Below are 20,864 nucleotides of genomic sequence, written 5' to 3' on the forward strand. Positions count from 1 at the left end.
GGGGGAAGAAAGTTTAGGAAACAGTATCCTAATTTTCCTCTTGTTTCTCCCTCCAAATCTCCTGGTGGACTGAACCCAGCTAGGAAGCAGAGAAGGGAACCTGTTGACGCAGGTTAGTCTAGAACATAGAGCATGGTGAACGTGGAGGAGAGATCTTGAGCAAAAGAAACCCACACATAGGATTTCAATTCATAGTCAAATAGATATATGTACGTACATATGTATACACCCCCCCACTCATATACATATATATCTAGAGTCCCACAGCTTCAGGTAGTTAGTATAAGTACAATACTGTAAACAGTGGTTTCCACAAGAAATTTAGCTATTCTATATTAACCAATACTGAAGTGATTTTGCCCATAGGCTTTTACTAATAAAAGCAAGAGACTAATAAAGTAAACATCTTTTACTTTAGATGTTTATATAACAAGTTATATAGAGTTATTCCAAAAGATTTTGTTTAGGTTTGATAACCTAAATAATGCTTTACTGCAGTTTATTAAAGGTTTTTCTCTCCTCACCTCACCTCCCCTCCTCTCCCCCTTCCCCATCCTCCCCCTTTCCCCTTACCCTGCACTTTCCCTTTTCTTTCTCCTCCTTCCCTCCTCTCGCCTCTTTCTCTTCCTCTTCTGCCCCCTCCCCTCCTCTCCCCCTCTCCTCCTCCTCCCTTCTCCCCTTCCCTCCCTCATTCCCTCCTTTACCTCCCTTCCCTCCCTTTCTCTTCCCCCTCCTCTCTATCTCCCCCCCCCCCCACCCCCATAGGGCTTACTCCAGGCTGTGCTGTGCAGGCAGGAATGAGTCTTTACGGCACATGGGTCTATATGGGCGCTGGTGATTGAACCCCAGTTGGCCACATTCAAGGCAAACCCTTTACCTGCTGTACTATTGCTCTAGCCCCTAATGAAGTTGTTCTTCCAGGATTTTTCTCTGCTAATTTGCTTAATCTGAGTGTGATGGTAGAGTGAACAAGATCTATACATATTCAGACATAAACAGGGAAGTTATTTCTAACCGCTTTGATAAAAGGTCTTTTTTTGTTTGATTTGATTTGGTTTTGGGTCACAGCCAGTGGTGCTGAAAACTTAACTACTGGCCATGTGCTCAGGGATCACTCCTGGTGTGGCTCTTCGGGGACAGTATGAGGTGCCTCAGATTGAACAGGGTCAGCGGCTAAGCTTTGATAGACATTTCAACATTTCATTTTGTAAAACTAAAGGTTCTGTTCCTTTTTTTTTTTTTTTCCCCTTGGTGTTTGGGCCACACCTGGTGATGCCCAGAGGGGTGTCTTTGTACTCAGGAATTACTCCTGGCAGTGCCTGGGGGACCAAATGGAAAGCTGGTGATTGAACCCGGGTTGGCTATGTGCCTAGCAAATGCCTACCTGCTGTACTATCACTCTGGCCCCCAAATTCTGGTCTTGACTTTCAAGTAGCCAAAGAGCAGATCCATTTTATATTGCTGATTAAGAGCAGGCTGAGGGCAAAATGGGCAGTGCAGCAGTTGGGGCGCTTGCCTTGCAAATGACTGATGCAAGTTCCATTCCTGGCACCCCAGGTTGGTATAGTTACTTTAGGTCACACCCATCCGTGCTCAGGTAGTAATTCCGTTTCTTTGCGGGGGGGGGGGGGTCTCCTGGCAGTACTCTGTGCACCATATGTGGTGCTGGGGACTGAGCCAGTGTTGGCCGTGTGCAAGGCAAGCACCTTAACATTCCTGTTCTCCTAGCCCCCCCATACTGTCTCTGGCTCAGGACTTTTGCACCTTCTTGATTTATACCACTTCTGCCCAACACATCTCTATTTTATTCAGCTTGTTTGTTCATTTATCTAGTACTATGCTATCTTAATTGTTATGACTTTAATAATGTCTTAGTATCAGATAAGGAAATTTTTTAAAAAAATGTTTCTGCTACTCATATTTTGCTAGTTCATATAAATTTAGAACAGTTTTGTTTTCCTCAAAACTTTAATGACATTTTAATCACAAGCATTTTAGAGACTAAATTAAAATTGGCCTTATATTTAAATATATATTAATATAAAATACTGCTATTTCCACCTCGAAAAACAATCTGTTCTTCCATTCAAAAAGCTCATTGAGATGGGGAGATAGTTCAGAAATCTGGAGCATACACCTTTTTTGGAGGGGGAGGGATTTGGTCCACACCTGACTGCTAAGGGCTTACTGCTGACGGTGCTGGGGATTGAACCCAGCTTGGCCATGTGCAAGGCCTTATGCACTGTAGCATCTCTCCTCCCCAGGATTTCCCCTTTAAATTGTTACGCGCAAATCAGAATCCCAGCTGGGCGTGTGGCTTGATGGTGTGGCACCAGCTTTGGCATCATGAAAATGTTTTCATCCCCAGCACCTCACACAAGAAGAGTCTTTCTCAAATCAGATTCTTTAGTGGAATTAAAAAAAAATGCATGCATCTGACTCTTTTGCCAGATACTCTTAAAGTTGTAGATTTTAGGCACAGGTATTTTTAGAATTAGTGTAGGTGGTTATAGTGGGATTTTTTTTTAAAGGTTTTTTTCCATTGTCTAGGCTGCGTTTTACTGATTTTTTTTTTTTTTTTTTGCTTTTTGCTTTTTGCTTTTTGGGTCACACCTGGCAATGCACAAGGGTTACCTCCTGCTTTGCACTCAGGAGTTACTCCTGGCAGTGCTCAGGGGACCATATGGGATGCTGGGAATCGAACCCGGGTCTGCCGCATGCAAGGCAAACGCCCTACTCGCTGTGCTATTGCTCCAGCCCCTGAATGTTTTTTTTTTATATCATTTTTATATCTTCTTTTTTTGGGGGGGGTCACACCCAGAGATGCACAAGGGTCACTCCTGGTTCTGCACTCAGGAATTACCCCTGACGGTGCTCAGGGGACCATATGGGATGCTGGGAATCGAACCCAGGTCAGCCGCGTGCAAGGCAAATGCCCTACCCGCTGTGCTATCGCTCCAGCCCGTATCATTTTTATATCTTCTATCTTTTATAACATGATGAAATATCATGTTTTTCTTTTGGTATGGTGTCAGAAATAGATTTTTATTTGTTTATTAAAACTCATTCATGTTTTTGTGGACCAAATGAGAAGGCTACCAGTATAGGCCAGGCATGATGTAGGGTGATTTGAGTTCGGGTAGAGAATTGTAATGGAAGAGAGTAGAGAAGGCACTTAAAAGTAGGCCAGGGGTTAGCTCAAAGGAGTGGAGTGCATGCTTTCAGTGTGGAAACCTGGAATTGGATCCCGTACTTGCATGCACCTTCCTTCTTCCCAGCTAAGCATGTTGCTGTCACCCAAAAACCAAAAATAAAATTTGGAAAATGAAGTAACAACATTGGCTTTAAAATGCTTTACATCAGAAGTTTTGTGATTATATATCATCATTAAGGTCATCAGTGAAAATAGTTAGCATGTACGTTTATGTATGTGTATTTTTTAAAAAGTGAAACAAAATACTTTGTATCTAAAGAAAACTTAAGAGATATGAGGGGGAAGGGAGTTAAAGTGTTTGAGAGAATACAGTCTTCTCCAGAAGGGGCAAAAGCCTATGCATGTTTATTTTTTTTTTTTATTTTTTTTTTAAAATTTATTTATTTTTAATTAGAGAATCACCGTGAGGGTACAGTTACAGATTTATACACTTTTGTGCTTATACTTCCCTCATACAAAGTTTGGAACCCATCCCTTCACCAGTGCCCATTCTCCACCACCCGTAAACCCAGTGTCCCTCCCACCCTCCCCAATCCCATCTCCCCCCCACCCCACCCTGCCACTGTGGCAAGGCATTCCCTTCTGTTTTCTCTCTCTAATTAGCTGTTGTGGTTTGCAATAAAGGTGTTGAGTGGCCGCTGTGCTCAGTCTCTAGCCCTCATTCAGCCCGCAACTCCCTTCCCCCACATGGCCTTCGACTACAATGTAGTTGGTGATCGCTTCTCTGAGTTGACCTTTCCCCGGAACGTGAGGCCAGCCTCGAAGCCATGGAGTCAACCTCCTGGTACTTATTTCTACAGTTCTTGGGTGTTAGTCTCCCACTCTGTTATTCTATATACCATAGATGAGTGCAATCTTTCTATGTCTGTCTCTCTCTTTCTGACTCATTTCACTCAGCATGAAACTTTTCATGCCCATCCACTTGACTACAAAATTCTTGACCTCCTTTTTTCTAACAGCTGCATAGTATTCCATTGTATAGATGTACCAAAGTTTCCTCAACCAGTCATCCGTTCTGGGGCATTCGGGTTTTTTCCAGATTCTGGCTATTGTAAACAGTGCTGCGATGAACATACATGTGCAGATGTTGTTTCGATTGTACTTTTTTTATGCATGTTTATTTTAAGAACTATACATGTAATGTACATGTGTGTTGTATACACATATAATATACAAAATACAAAATATAAGGTAAAGATGACAAAGTTATTTTAAAAATTAAGTTTTGAAGAACTGGAGAGAGAGAAGGCTTTAAGGTGCCTGCCTAGTATGCTTCCAGGCTCACACCTGGCAGTGCATGTTTCCCAAGTGAACTAGGAGTAAACTCTGAGCACTGCCAGGTGTGTCTCAGATCCTCCCCCCACACCTGAGATGATAAGTCTGGGGCTGGGGCGATTGCTCAGTGGACTGGACTCGGGCTCTGTGTGCAGGGATCAGTCCCTGGCACCACGTGGTTCCCAGAGCAATGCTAGGAGTATACCTTGAACACTGCCAGGTATGCTCCAGCCCCATCTCCAGCAAAAACAGAAGTGTGGTTTCGCAGACCAGGGGAGAGCTTTAAGGGCTTGCTCACAGCCTCTGCATGTGGAAGACCCATTTTCTTTTTTTTTTTTTTTTTTTTGCTTTTTGGGTCACACCCGGCAATGCTCAGGGGTCATTCCTGGCTCTACACTCAGGAATGACCCCTGGCGGTGCTCAGGGGACCATATGGGACGCTGGGAATCGAACCCGGGTCGGCCGCGTGCAAGGCAAACGCCTTACCCACTGTGCTATCGCTCCAGCCCTGGAAGACCCATTTTCAAAACCACAGCACAACTTGATTCCCCCCAAACCATCAAGGCAGGAGTATCCCCCGAGCAATGCCTGGGATGGCTCCCCAAACAAAAACAAAAACATGTTTTATTTAGTGAAATGTTTTTTTATTTGGATGGGGAATTGGGCCACGCGCGACTCCTGGGGACCATATGTGGTGTGCAAGATCAAACTGGGGTTGGTTGCATGCAAAGCAGATGACTTAACGATGACTAAAATTTTCTTTTTTTCTTCTTCTTGGTTTTTGTTATTTGGACCACACTCAGCAGTGCTTACGGGCTATTCCTGCCTTTGTGCTTGGAGTGACTGTGCTTGAGGGACTGTGTGTGGTGCCGGGGTCATCTGCTTGCAAGGCCTAAGTGCCTGACTCCCTACTGTATCTTCAGTCTTCCTATGAAATGTTCCATCTCTAGTCACTAGCAAAAAGTGCTTTGTTGAAACAGTCTTTTTCGTTTGTTTTTGGACTGTGTCTGGCAGTGCTGGAGGAGAGCTGGATGCACTCAGTGCTCTTGAGCCTCTTCCAGTGGTGTTCAGGAATTCTGTGTGCCTGGAATCTTATGCAGTGACTCTTTTAGCCATTGAAAATTTTATTATTGAACCACTTCTCCTAATTCTATTGAAATCTTTTCATCTTTCCTAACAATTTTATTTCTGCTTTTACAAACCAATCAGAGGCTTTTTTTTTTGGGGGGGGGGAGTGCCAGGAATTTAATTCAATGTCTCATATATCCATGCACATGCAGTTATAATTTAGCCATATTTCCAAGCTCAGTTATTACCTTTTTATTTTTTGGCTTTGGACTTTGGGACCACATCTGGTGTTGCTCAGGAGACCTCCTGTCCTCCTGTCTCTGAACTCAGGAACTACTCCTATCAGTTCTCAAGGGATGCCTGGGATCGAAACTGGTCAGCCGTGTGCAAAGCAAGTGCCCTACTATCTCTCTGGCCTCAGTTGTTAAATGTTTAAAAGGTACATTGAAACCTCAGTGCTTGTATATGGAAGATATAAGATCTGATTCGATCAAGTTTAGATATGTAGGTAGATTTTTTAAGTAGGTGATGCATAGTATTTAGGGTAACAAGGTCATATGACTTCTCTTTAATATGTTCCCAATAATTTGAGTCTTTATTTCTTTAGTGAGGCAACTTTCATAGCATTTTTATATTCGAAGTACAAATTCAGACTTCTTCAACATGCATCTGATGTGTATTATCATACCAGGCCCATCACCAAAGTACCGAAAACCCTTAACCACAGTCATTGAACCCATCATTCATTCCCACAGCCCCCTCTGATAATCTTATTCTGTCATCAACATCCAAGGGTTTCCTTTGTCTGTTTCTTTGCTTTGTTTCCTTGTATTCCACATGTGAGTTTTTGAGTTTATTTTTAAAATGGTTTTTACTCTTCCTTGTTAAAATGCTATCTTTGCCAGAAGAGACAGATTAATATTTGCTAGAAAGGTGCACTATATTGTGGTTTAATATTTATTTACTTTTTAAAAAAATAATAAAACCTTTATTTTTTCAGGGTATTTTGGCCTACTCTGCTTGGGGTTGTTTCTAGTGGGTGGGACTCAGGAGCTTGCAGTGCTAAGGATTAAACCTGGGCCTCCTGTATGCAAAACATGTGCACAGCCCATTGAACTAGCTCTTATTTGGGTTTGGAAACAGGGATGCTTGATTGCTTTCTAGCTTAGGATGTATATGACAAGAGAGCAGTGTTATGGTCAGAAAAGGAACCATTGTTGGCACTGTCTTGTACGCTGATCTTACTTTGTACGTATAGCTTTATTGGAAATTGCAAACAGCCTGCAAAAGATAAATGAGTGACTGGTAGGTAGGTAACATAGCATCTTACCACTTGTTTCTATAAAAGAAAAATGAATAAACAACTCGAGTTTGGTAAACCTTGTGTGGTATTTTTTCCCATTGATTACCTTTCTGATTTCTAATATTCTTCCATTTACCACATTGATGAATTTCTATGATAGTATCCCCATATGGATTGCTCACCGTTTGCTCCTGATTCCCCCAAAACTGCATATGATAATTGAGCTTCTGGCCTGGGGCTTGAAAGGAACTATCCAACTTTTTGGTGTTTTAAAGCTGCCTAATTCCTTTGTGGAAAATAGGAACATAATGAATGCTGAGTATTTTCTTAAACCCTGGTGCACTTTGGAGGTTACAGCCTCAGACCATATCTGAGTTACAAACCTAAAAGTTTCCTAATTTTTCTCCAGAGTTCCAGAGCCTACTAGCTGAGGCAGAGGGAGGTTGGAGTCTCTTTGTTTGAAAATGTAAAAGATTTGGGAAATAAGCAATGCTATTGATTTTAAAATATGGCGCAGAATTCTATACTTGATGATTGTTAATTTTGCATAAATTAATTTTATACACAATAAGCTCTAAAATTAGAATTCATTTGATAAGTAATGCCAGTTATTTAGTAGTTTAGAACTATTTGAATTTAAGACTTAAAACATTCTGACTAATAAAAAAAAGAAAAAAAACATTATGACTAGCCTTCATTAGCAATTCAAGTTTATGTATTTGTTATGTGATTTGGGTTTATTACTCTAAGTATTCATTTTTTCCTCCTTTTCTGTGCTTCTTAAGTAATAGGAGTGAAACATCCACATCTGATAACACAGAAACTTACCAAGAGAATACAAGGTAAACTTTTGAAAGTTTTGCTATGTTAGTAAATAATAAATTTTAAAGTTAAAAAATTTGGGTGCCATAGAGATAGTACAGCAAACAGGTAAGGCACTTACCTTGCACTCAGCAGTCCTAGGTTCGATCCCTGGCATCCCATATGGTTCCCCAAAACACTGCCAGGAGTAATACTGAGCACAGAGCAAAGAGTGACCCCTGATCATCACTGGGTCTGACCGAAAGGCAGGGAGAGGGAGGGAAGACATTAGAGATTGCCTATTCAGTTTCACTGTAGTCAGTTTCTTTTTATGCATAATTTAAGTGGACTTGTCTATTGACTATCCTGATAGAGGTGTTAAAATGTGTTTTAAATGTTGATCATTCTGATGGCCAGTTTTTTTTTTTTTCATTCAATCTCCTATGAATTTTGTTTGCTAGATTCCTAGGTATTGGGTTGAGTTAAATTGTTTGAACCTGGGGCCAGAGAGATAGTACAGTGGGTAAGATGCTTGACTTGCATGTGGTTAACCAGGTTTGATTCCTGGCACTTTGTAAGGGCCTCTGAGCTTGCAGGAGTGATTACTGAGCACAAAGCTAGGAATAAGCCCTGAGCACCACCAAGATAAGGCCCAAAAACTGGGACTCGAGGGTCGGGAGTTGTTTGTACCTAACTAATAAGTGGAAACAGCAGGTTTGGTTTTGGTTTTGTCTTGTTCTAGAATCTGGGTACGGGGGTGGGAATCCTTTTTCTATCAAGGGTCATTTGGGTATAATAACACTTGTGGACCATACTGGGCAGGTAAACAGACTGCCAGCCACCCGTGAAAGCGCTGGTGTCTGCCCATCCTGTACCAAGACTAGACAGTATGCTTTTGTTCGCCATATAAAGCCCAGAGGCTGGATCTTGCCTCCCTCTGCTTAAACAGACCACAAAGAAAAGAGTTCCAGTAAGGAAAGTTATGGTGGGCCTGGAAGATTTCTTCCCCATTTTGTACTAGGCCAGACTACATGATAAGACTCTTGTGCTCCCCACCACGGGCCTACAGGCACCATGAAAAAATCTATTGAGACTGGTTGGGGGGGCACTGAAGTTTGGAACACATAATAGGTCATTTATGGAAAGTTTTTTTCAAGATGAGAGAATCTTTGAATAGTCTCACCCTTTAAAAGAAAAAGATGGCCCAAACATGGAAGAGAATATTATGCTTTCAAATTAAATAAACTTTGTTTTAAATTGTTTTATAGTTCTGGACATCCAACCTTTAAGTGTCCCTTATGTCAAGAATCAAATTTTACCAGACAGCGTTTACTGGATCATTGCAACAGTAATCACCTATTTCAGATAGTTCCTGTGGTGAGTACAGATGTTTAAAATACTTTTCTTCTTTTCATTTATTTCATGTGTGTATGACAAGGGAAGATTTAAATTTGGATGGGATTCTCAGTAAGGTAGTATTTTTCTTTTTCAGTTTATTTTTCTTAAACCATTAATTACAGAGTTAAAAGTACTTATTATTAAGTTCAAGGCATACAGTGTTCCAACACCAATCCTTTTTCACCAGTGTCAGTGAGGTAGATTTTTGTGAACAAAAAATGATGACTGAAACAAAAATAAGATACTCAAGATTTCAGTAAATCACTTTGTTTTAGTTTCGGGGCCACTTGTGGTGCTGCTCAGGGCTGCTCCTGACTTAGTGCTCGGGGCTTCCACCTATTGGTGTTCAGAGGGCCATTGCACTGCGGAGCAAACCCAGGCCTTTTGCATGTGGAACTTGTGCTCAGCCCCTTGAGCTACCTCTCTTTCACAGTAAGACACTGCCTTTGAGACCAGGTGGTGGTAGGGTCACATCCCTCTGTGCTTAGGATTGGCTCCTGCTCAGGAATCCCTCCTGGTGGTGCCTGGAGGGACTGCTCATTTCCGGTACTGGGATAGAATTGGGGTGGGCTGCGGGCAAGGCAGGCACCTGATTCCTGTACTATTTCTCTGCCTGAAAATCAGTATTTTTAAAAAAGTTTCAAGCAAAGTGCAGAATACCAAGTATTCTGGTAATGATTTTGCAGTTCCTCATTTGAAACATAACTCTTAGAGGTGATTTTTAAAAAAACTGTAAGGAACCAGATGAAAATGAGCTCACCTATACATTTTGGTGTTATTTGGGGTGGGGGCGGCTGGGCACACCTGGAGGTGATCAGGGCTTATTTCTGACTCTTTGCTCAGGGATCATTCCTGACAGTGCTTGGGGAACCACATAATGAAATGCTGGGGATCGAACCTAGGTTGGCTGCGTGCAAGGCAGGCGCCATACCCACTCCAGTCCCCAAGCTGTGCATTTTGACATAAAAAGTGTTTTCTTCAAAAATCTAAGGAAAATACTCTTTAAGTGATGATTGTAGATATTTCAGAGCAGTTTTCATGTGGATGGTCCTAGAAAGACATTGTGAAAGACTGTACCTTAGTTAAGAAAGCCCTTAAAGCATAGTTTCTTTTCCCAGTTGTGACCCCTTACAACTTTTTCTTCTTGTGGTTTCCCTGGTTGGCTTCATAATCTTGTATCATGTCCCATCCCATTCTTCCCCTACACAATTTTTTATCTGTGACTTCTTTGGAATATCTGGGATATATTCCCCTCAGTTAAGAAACGCTGCCTTAAAGTCTCATGTGCCATGGTGCTTTGTTTACTAGGAAAAGAGTCAAACTGTTAAATGAACAAATTGGGCCAGAGGAGCAAGTGCCTGAGTTGAGGGAATAAGGTGGTTCAGTTAGGACCCTGCATATAGTCCCTTCATAGAAATGACTGCTGAGCACAAGGCCAGGAGTTAGCCCTGAGCACCCCTGAGTGCAGCTCAGTCCCCCATTCCCCGGCCCACGCCCCCACGCTACCCCCCTCCCTTTAGCTGCAAGTTCTCTGCCAAAGGTTTCTTTAGGAAAAACTTAGGAGATTTCATTTGCTCAGTATTGTATAGCAATTTTAATTTATCTCTTGTATTCAATATAAAATACTTTGGTTTGAATCCTTTTACTTTTAGTGTCACTGTGTCACTTGTCCCATTGCTAATCGATTTGCTGGAGCGGGCGCCAGTAACATCTCTATTCGTCCCTGTCGCGTTCAGGGTCAGGGGAATGAAGCCCATTATTGTTACTGTTTTTGGTATATTGAATATTTTCAGTATGTATGTCATCTGTTCATTTTTAATTTAAGTTATGAATGGAATTTAAGAAATTTAATTTATGAAATTTAAATTATGAATGGAAGTAATTGGATGATTATACCACAGTTGTTTGAAATTGAGATAGATAGGAAAATGATCACTCATTAGTGATAACATCATTATAATTGGCATTAGTAAAGACTGGGGTTTTGTGTTTATTGAAAGTTATATAATTGGAGTTTTTAAGTAGAATACATAAGGTCTTGTTATTTTCTTGTGTTAGGCTCATCCTATTTATTTAAGGTAATTTTGTTAAAAAGTGATGCAGCTAGTCATGAAATTGAACCCTTAGAAATGCTTTCTGTGTAGCTGGTTTTGATAATATAGGCCTGTATTGTTTTAATCCCTTCAATACTTTGTACTGTTTAGTTTTATTATTACCATTTTAATAAAATTTTTTTTTTTCTTTTTGTAGACCTGTCCTATTTGTGTGTCTCTTCCTTGGGGAGATCCTAGCCAGATTACTAGAAATTTTGTTAGTCATCTAAATCAAAGACATCAATTTGATTATGGAGAATTTGTGGTAAGTGTATTAAGATGAACAAAACACCTTTAAAATATTGAAGTTAAGGGCTGGAGTGATAGCACAGCGGATAGGGCATTTGCTTTGCATGCGGCCGACCCGGTTCAATTCCCAGCATCCCATATGGTTCCCCCGACCACCGCCAGGAGTGATTCCTGAGTGCAGAGCCAGGAGTAATCCCTGAGCATCGCTGGGTGTGACCCAAAAAGAAAAAAAAAAATTTGAAGTTAAAACTGTGAGAGGCCTGTGTTTGCTGTTGGGCACTATGGGCTTCCCTGACCACTGCTGGGAGTGACCCAAGCCAGAGCAGCCCTGTGTACTGCCTGGTGTGGCAAGAAAAAAAGAGAAGACCCACCCCAGATTAATCTTTTCTTGGGCCAGAGAGCGCTTTCTGGCCTGCGCCTCACACTGTATGCAGAGGCCTTGTTCAGCCACCATCAGCCCAGCACCATCTAAGCAACAGAGTGAGTGAGACTGAATACTGCCAGCTGTGTTGGAGAAAGGAAAAGAACCTTTTCAGTATAGACTTGAATTTTAAGCCAAGCTGTTGTATCATGCGAAATGAATATAGAACAAGTTCTTTTTTGTGATAGGGGGAGGTGGACGTTTTGGGTTTGCAAAATATAGGCTCTAGCCTTTGAGCCGTTTCCCTGACCCTAAAGCAAAAAGAATGTTTTTTTTGGGGGGGAGGGGCTTTTGGGGTCACACCCGGTTATGCTCAGGGCTGACTCCAGGCTCTGCACTTAAGAATCATTCCTGGTGGTGCTTGGGACCAAATGGGATGCTGGGAGTCGAACCTGGGTCAGCTGCGTGCAGGGCAGATGCCCTACCTGCTATACTATCCTCCAGCCCCAGAATTTTTTTTTTTAATACAAGTGATACCTGGTTTAAAGCAGTCAGAAAAGTTGGATTTCCTGTTCATCTCTTATACTAGAGAGAACTAATATAGAAAGCAAAGCTACAGATTAACAAATGATACTTCACATGAAAATTCCAGATTTAAGGGAAAATTACACTTTTCAAAGAAGTAAAATTGGTACAACAGGTATTTCTCATATTGTGAGTTGCATGTTAAACCCGCTTTACTAGATTCTCCTTATATCTAGTATGTGAGATAGTAACTCCCGGCTCTGTGCTCAGTAGTGACTCCTGGTGGTGTTCAGGGAACTGTATAGGATGCTGAGGCAAGTGCCCTACCTGCCTGCTGTAATATTTCTCTGGCCAGGAGACATTTGAAGGTGTTTTTTGTTTTTGTTTTTAAATTTTATTTTTGTTTTGTTTTGTGCCACAGTGGTGCTCAGGTCTTACTCCTGGCTCTGTGCTCAGGTATTTATCCTGGCAAATCTGAGGACCATATCTGGTGCCCCTAGATTGGCCGTAGTTTGTTTTGCCCAGTAGAGATTGTCCCCTGAAAGATTAGCCCCAGGTGTACTGGCCACCGATAGATTTGATCAAGTTAGATTGGCTCAAGATTGATTTGCCAGAATAGACTATCCCAGGAAACATTGGCCCCAGAAAGATTGGTCCAGATAGAGTGGTTCATGAGAGATTGGTCCAAGATTGATTGGCCTATGAAAAATGAAACACATATAGATTGGTTCTTGATCGATTGGCCAGGATAGAATGGCCCAGGATAGAGTGGTTTAAGAAAAATTGTGCAACAGACTGGCCCAGATAGATTGGCCTCAGGCAGTGGAGCATCAGATAGATTGGCCCTACAAAGATAGGCACCACCAAATAGATTGGCTGTAGAGAGACCAGCACGAGATAGGTTTCTTGGATCGGTTGTCCCAAAATAAATTGGACCCACGTAGGTTGGCCCCTGATACATTTCCCCAAGATTAGTTGGCCCACGATAAATTGGAACAAGATAGATGAGCTGTGTGCTAAGCAAGTGTTCTACTTTCTGTACTATTACTTTGACCTCGGGAAACCTTTTTTTTTTTTTTTTTTTAAACTTACTTTTTGCTTTGGGGGCGACACTCCATAGTTTGGCTTACCCCTTGCTCAGTGCTCAGGGGACCATATGTGGTATGGGCGGGGGTCAAACCCAGGTTGGGTTCAGGCAAGGCAAGCATCTGGTACTACCACCTGTATGATCCTCGCCCAGGAAGCCTATTTTACTTTATTAATTTTTTGAATCTGTATTGAGGTATTGTGATTTGCAGTAGTCTTAATGTTAATGTCATGCTTCTATTATTTCAACATCAGACCCATCACCAGGTTTTCCACTTTCCCTCCAACAAGGTCCCAAGTCCCCTATTGCTCCCTTCCTGTGTGTCTTTAAATCCCATATGTAAAAGGGATCATTCTGTATCCTCTGCTGATTGACTTCTCTCAGCATGATACCCCTTAATTCCATCGTATGGTAGCATATTACATGGTTTGCCTTACAGCTACATAATATTTTCCTTTGTGTTTATATACCACAAATATCTATAGTTGGGCATTTGGGTCATTTCCATATATATATATATATTTGCTTTTTGGGTCACACCTGGCAATGCACAGCGGTTACTCCTGGCTCTGCACTCAGGAATTACCCCTGGCCATGCTCAGGGGACCATATGGGATGCTGGAATTTGAGCCGTGGTCGGCCGCGTGCAAGGCAAACGCCCTACGCGCTGTGCTATCTCTCCAGCCCGTCATTTCCATATTTTGGCTTTTGTACTAAGCATTGCAATGAAAACAGGTGTGCATATATCCTTTCAGCTTAATTTTTTCTGGTAGGTGCCAGAAAAATGCTATCTCTGAGTCATATGACAGCTCTATTCTTACCTTTTTGAGGAATTTTCATATTGCTTTCGATAGAGGTTGAACCAGGTGACATTGACCAGTAGTGAATGAGGACCGGGAAACCTATTTTAAAAGCTAGCCCCATAAAAAACTAAGTCTGTATGACTTAAGATTGAGTGAACTGTACTTACTTGTTTTGTTTAGGTTTTTGGTCCACAGCTCAGGGCTTACTCCTGGCTTTCTGTTCAGGGGTCTTTCTTGGCAATATTTGGGGTATACAGTGCAGGGTCAAACTAGGGTAATCGGCATGCAAGGCAAGTACATTAACCCCTGTACTCTCTCTCCAACGTTTTAGTTTCATGTTATGAATAAGAGGTCACTCCATTTTGTTAATTCACCAAATGCTTAAATGTTTGGTTTTTTTTAAAACCATGCATTTAGGGCAGCAGAGCATATGCTTTGCATTTAGGAAGCCCGGGTTCCATCTTAGGACTGCTGGAAGTGACACCCTCACACTAAATTGAGTGAGAGAAGCCTTCAGCACTGCTGGCTGGCTGGGTGTGCTCCCAAAACAAAATTTAAAAAACAAAAAGAATTTCTATCAGATATTTGAATTCAGTTTCTAGAGAAGACACAAAATTAATTATGATTGCTGGTGTTAACCTTTTTTTTTTTTTTTTTGGCTTTGGGGCCACACCCTGTGATGCTTGTGGGAACTCCCATTTCTTGGGAGGCCCTCTGGTGCTGGGATCAGGTCAGGATTGGTTGCAGGCACGGCGCATGTGCCTTAATTAAGCTCTGTACTGTCTCTGGCACCCTTGTTGCTGTTCCCTTTACCTATTTATACTTTGAATGAATGATCCAGCATAGACATTGTTAACTCAGGTACTGGCTCTGTGGGGGTCTGGGTCTAGGTGCTGCTCTGTGCTTGGGAGTCGATCCTGGTCTTGTGCATCGCCCATTGGGCCCAGGATTGAACTCAGACCTACTGCAAGCATGTGCTCGGTCCTGACCGAGCTGTCTTTCCCTCCTTCAAATATTCTTTTGATTTTCTGTTTATTAATTATTCTTAAAGAATTGACTGAACTTAAAATTAAAAATTTAATTTGATATTTAAAGATTACACTTTTATGTTTAGCATGTTGTGACAAACTGTTGACGTATTTGTAAGTGTAATAAGTATCAAGATGTGTGGTGAAGTAGAGGAGTATATTTTTCCTGTTGACAATGTTACTGTTTTTAGAATCTTCAGCTCGATGAGGAAACCCAATATCAAACTGCTGTTGAAGAATCATTTCAAGTAAACATCTGAAAATTGTAGACATCTCTGCATCTTTGTTCCTGCAAGTGCCATCTTAAGGGGAAGACTACATGAAGTCGTCTTTTGATAACTTGATTTGTATATTAATAAAAGTAATTCACTCTACTGTTTTAGTTTAATTGAAAATTAAGTGGATGCTCTAAAAACATTCTCTTGAGAGTTAAAAAACAAAATTAAGATGTTATCTTGAAAATCATTAAAGGATTGTATTTTATTAATGTAATGGTGAAAAGGGAATTCTTGTACTTTTATCTTGTTAACAGTACATTGAATTTTTCCTTATTTGCCTTTAAAATTTGGTGCAATTTTTTCATTGACATAATTCACAATAGCCAGTACTGAAAGATGTAATTGATATAGACCTGACATCTGAGCCAGTTAATTAGAATGACAGAATGGGGTCTTGAATGCTAGAGTAAAAGAATCCAAAGGAAACTTTTAAAACATAGGTAGTTTGTTTGTAAGCTGGATGGAGCTGGATTTTTTTGTCATCAGAATTCTCAATTGCCAGAATTTCTGATCAGCTAGGAAAAAACTTTAGAGACTTTTAGTTGGTAAAATTATATTCTATATATATTTAAATGAGAGATTTTGGCTTCAGCTCATTTTAGACATTCATTTGAATTCAAAGATGTTTTTAATAGACTTGTTTGTGTATATACACACTCTGTATGCATGGAGTTCGTCAGGTCATGACAATTTCTACTAAGATTCTTTTTTTAATTGATAAACAAATGGGATTGAATGTTTATCTGATCTGATTAAAGTTTATATGTCCCTACATTTTTAAAAAAGTGATATGTAAGTGCTAAGTGGTCTACTTGGCCACTCTTACCCTTAAAAGTTTGGTTTCACACAGACCTGTTTGTATGGTGCTTATTTGTTATTCTCAAAGATATGTGTGACTGTGAAGTAGTAGTCGTGAGGCATTCTAACAGCCACTTTGTTTCTCTGCTTTCAGACTAAACTGGTTCTTAGTATTCATTAGTGAGAATCATACTGGAAGGCCCAAATCATAGAATTAAAGAGTGGATTAGCTGACATTCCATACTAATACACATTGTTTTTGCTTTCTTTAATATAACTAAAAGAACATAAAGGTTAATCTCAGAAGTAATTTGCTGCTAATATATTACATATATTGTATAAAAAGATATATTTTGCTTTTGTTAAAACCCTTGTTGACTTTTCTACAGTGAACATTTTTAAACTTGATTTAATAAAAAAAAAGTTAATTTTGGAAGTGGAGTTTTGTAAAAACCTTTTTGCAGTCAAACAGTAATGACTTTATTTATGGGTAATAACAATCACCAAAAAAGCCATACATCTTAATGAGCATATGTCTTTGTTTTGTCATGAGTGATTAGTTTACTCTGTGCTTAAACTGTCCTCTGCGGTTACTTAAGTCTAATTGTAAGAGTATCTATTTAATGAACTCTTTAAGACATCACCATGCAGTTTTCCAGTTGAAAAAAAGCAATAACTTTAGTACTTTTAATACTCCAAGTATGTCTTCACGTTTAACACTTCAAGTATTCTAGAAAGTTAAACCATTCTAGAATTTCAGAGCTACTTTGAGGTATACTCTATCACCTTGTGTTTTGAAGTTCTGTAGATTTTTTACATATTATTAGTCTTGTGTCTTTTAAAATAAGCTTTCTTAATGAGAAACAATTTTATTTGCTATTTGGAAACTCCTGAGAATGGAAATGTTTGGTTTTGCTTTTCAGTTTGTTTTGTTTTGGGCCACACTTAGTGGTGCTCGGGAGTGACTCCTGCTCTTTACTCAGGAATTAGCTCCTAGTGATGCTTGTGGGATAAATGGGGTGCCAGGGATCTAACCCATGTTGGTGGCGCCAATGCAGACTTTCTACCAGTTGTACTCTCTCCAGCCCTGGAAATGTTTCTTAAAGTTTTCCCTCCTTCTGCCAGTGATTAGGAATAGGTAGAGAAAGGCTTTCTGTATTTATAATTTAAATTTACAAGAAAAGGCACCTTTACATCCCTCCTCCCCCCCTCCCCTCCCTTATTTTATTATTATTACTTCTTTTGTGTGGATTTTTTTGAGCCACACCCAGCAATGCTCAGGGGATAATCCTGCCTCTGCACTTACGCATCACTCCTGGCAGAACTCATATATGAGATGCTGGGGATCGAACCTAGGTCTGCTGTGTGCAGGTATCGTACCTGCTATACTGTCACTTCAGTCCAAAAGCCCTTATTTTAAAAAATGCTTACAGCTGAGTGATGAAGGGAGGGAAATGATTAATAATCTGACAGCTACATCTCACCATGCCACTAGGGCTATTTCCCTTAGTAGACTACATTTTATGTTGTGCAGTCCTACTTGAGGTGTATTGCTTTATTTTTTTCATTAAAGGTGTTTTTTTTTTTCCACTTGTCTATAAATAAAAAAATTTGTTTAAATGCAAATATGTTAACCATTTAATTCAGCAACACACTGAAATATACACAGGAGAGAAACCATTATTTTTCGCTTGGATGGGAAAAAGCCAGTATTATGTGTTGACACACTGTATTGGATTTAACTGTATAAATCTATACTGTATCTCAAACGTTGTGATCCATTTAAAGTTTATTTTGTCAAGTGTTTATAATAGCACTCTTTTCAGTGTTAGCAACTAGACCGCTAATTGGTAAGTGATTTTATTGTTCTATAGTGTGGAGTATTGAATTCAGGGCCTCAGGTAGTGGATGGCAAATGCTTTACCGTTAGGCTACATTCCTGACTTCTAATAAACACTAAAATTGAGAAATTTACTCATAAGATATCACTGTTACCAAGTACAGTGTCATACCTGTTGGGTTGTTTTGTAAGTATTAACAGCAATCTTGAATAAATCTTAGCTTTTCTAGAAAACTCTTAGGATTGCTATAGAAATAAATTCCTGTGGAGGTGGTGACATTTTAGCCTTTGTAGGAAAGTTGTGACCCAGGAAACATGTAAATACATACAGTTTAAAACAGGACTATGAATAAAGCATTCTATGATACCACTTAGTGTGCAATATAATTTTCTAATTATGTAGCACAATTTTGAAAGCCCTGTAGCATTGTCCTGTTCATCGATTTGGGCACCAGTAATGTCTCCATTGTGAGACTTAAATACATTGAATACACCACAATTAACTTCCTAGGTTCTGCTCTGCGGGCGGGGCGGGATACCCTTAAGTAACTTGCCGGGCTCTCTGAGAGGAATGGAGGAGTCAAACCCAGGTTGGCTGCGTGCAGGGCAAACACCCTACCCGCTGTGCTATGGCTCCAGTCCTACAACTTTGAAAATTTTTTTTCTTTAATTTTTAAAATTTCTTTAATTTTTTCTTCACAATTTTGAAAATGGAAAGAAAATCATTGAGAAAAGTGAGTATGAAAACAGGATATGGCAACCTAAACAAACCCAATAGCATTTATCCAGGTGTGCTATTTCCACCTTGGATTGAAAATTGAGAATCTACTTTTAACAGTTTCCAAATCTATCCATACTTGGAATACCTACTAATACATATTCAGACATTGAAACATTTTACCATTGTGTACCATGTGACCACTTTCAGTGTTAGTATGCTTGCCCCTGTAGCCAACTGACCTGGAGTAACAACTGTCTTTTTGCAATATTAGTAAATCACATAGATAGCTTGTGTGCTGAACTTACGTGGTAGGCTTGAAGAATTTTAAATCACTCTTTTCACTGTAGCACTGTCCTCCTGTTCATCGATTTGCTTGAGTGGGCACCAGTAACGTCTCCATTGTGAGACTTCTTGTTACTAATTTACAAAAATTGGTGGTGGGGCCAGAGCCATAGTACGGCTGGTGGGGTGTTTGCCTTGCATGCAGCCAACTCAGGTTCAATTCCTGGCATCCCATCTGGTCTTCCAAGCACCACCAGGAGTAATTCCTGAGTGCATATCCAGGAGTAACCTCTATGATCCAAAAAGCAAAATAAAGTGGAGATGTAAAATAATAAAAACAAAAAATTTTGGTGGTGCTAGGAATTGAACCCAGGGTTTTCCATGCCAGGCTCTACTACTGAGCCATAGGCCTACCCTATTTTTAATTTTGAAAAGCATCTGAATGTTCAGAATATCTTTTATACCAATTTTGTTTTGTACTTCTAGAAAAAAAATTGATATTACACCTTCTGGATTTTTTGATTCATAGTAATTTTCAGTTCACTTGGGCCAACAGTTTTCCAACTTTTTGTTCTCAAGATTCCATTACACTTAACTAAGATTCCCTTAGAGGTCTACTTTGAAAAATATATTTTGCTATATTTGACAAAATTTGTCATTAAAAAAACTAGCCCAGCACAGCTGGTTGTGATTCCCCAACTCCACCGAATAAATGAGTAATAGTGCTATTTGCTGTTGAACTTCAAATTTGAGAATAGTAGCATTGGTTAACTTTTAAAATACCTGACTTAGGGTCAGAGGAATCGCCCAAGGGCCATCTACGTGTCTTGTGCATGCTGCAGCTGACTCCAGCACCTCTGGGTATAGTCCCCAAACAGTCTAAGCGGAACAGATTTTTAGGGGACACACCCTTGGTGCTCACTGTTTCTCCTGGCTCTGCACTCAGGAGTTAGTCCTGATGGTGCTCCGGGGACTGTATAGGATGCCAGGGATCAAACCTTCGTTGACTGTGTGCAAGGCAAGAATCCTACCCCACGTACTATCTCTAGCCCCCACAAATAGGTTATTACATACGTGTTCAATTTGTTGTGGTTGGTTGTGTTGATTGAAGGATATGAAGGGTTTTTTTGTTTGTTTTTTGCCTTGGATCACACTTGCCAATGCTCACAGGTCACTTCTGGCAGACCATGTAGTGCTGTGGGGTATTGAACTTTAATGCCAGCATTTTGAGCTTTCTCTACCCCATGCAAATAGTATTTTAATAGTTTTTTAAAAAGAAATAACAATATCTGATAATAAACTAGAACTTGAACAACTTGTAACCTCCTTGAAGTTAGCTTGCAATCTTAAACTTTTATATTGTTAATAATGAAATTGACTTATCTTCCACTTTGGGTCTTTTTAACCCATACATGTTTTGTACCTAATGGTCACGTGGAATATGGTTCAAATTATGTACATACTCCAAATGTTGACTTTCATCTGTCAAATCATTTTTGTTGATACCAGCACTGAACTCATGAGTCTTTAAAATTTGGGAAGCCAAAATAACTTCCAAAATTAGAATTTTTGCTTGAAACTTTAAATTTTTCACTTGCCATAATTGTTTCCTTAAAGTGACAGGTTCATTTCCATCAGTTGGTCTTTAAAACAAAAATGAGAGTGTCATGGAAATAGCAAATTTAACTCAGAATTTACAGCACGTACATTCCCTGGGAAAGTCATTGTACTTTGTTAGTC

At 40.1% G+C, this 20,864-nt stretch overlaps 1 protein-coding gene across 2 annotated transcripts in view; it reads left to right on the forward strand.

Annotated features, from left to right (window-relative positions):
• RNF138 (ring finger protein 138) overlaps positions 1-18,491 on the forward strand; it is a 41,226-nt gene extending 22,735 nt beyond the window's left edge. For both annotated transcript variants that reach the window (XM_055129359.1, XM_055129360.1), the window contains 4 exons: positions 7,646-7,702; positions 8,930-9,038; positions 11,310-11,417; positions 15,397-18,491. In XM_055129359.1, the coding sequence (XP_054985334.1) occupies positions 7,646-7,702; positions 8,930-9,038; positions 11,310-11,417; positions 15,397-15,465 (343 nt within the window). In that variant the 3' untranslated portion in view covers positions 15,466-18,491. The remainder of the gene's footprint in view (positions 1-7,645; positions 7,703-8,929; positions 9,039-11,309; positions 11,418-15,396) is intronic.
• The last annotated feature ends 2,373 nt before the right edge of the window (positions 18,492-20,864 follow it).

This window comes from Sorex araneus, chromosome 2 (assembly GCF_027595985.1).
Source record: "Sorex araneus isolate mSorAra2 chromosome 2, mSorAra2.pri, whole genome shotgun sequence".
NCBI classification, from domain to species: Eukaryota; Metazoa; Chordata; class Mammalia; order Eulipotyphla; family Soricidae; genus Sorex; species Sorex araneus.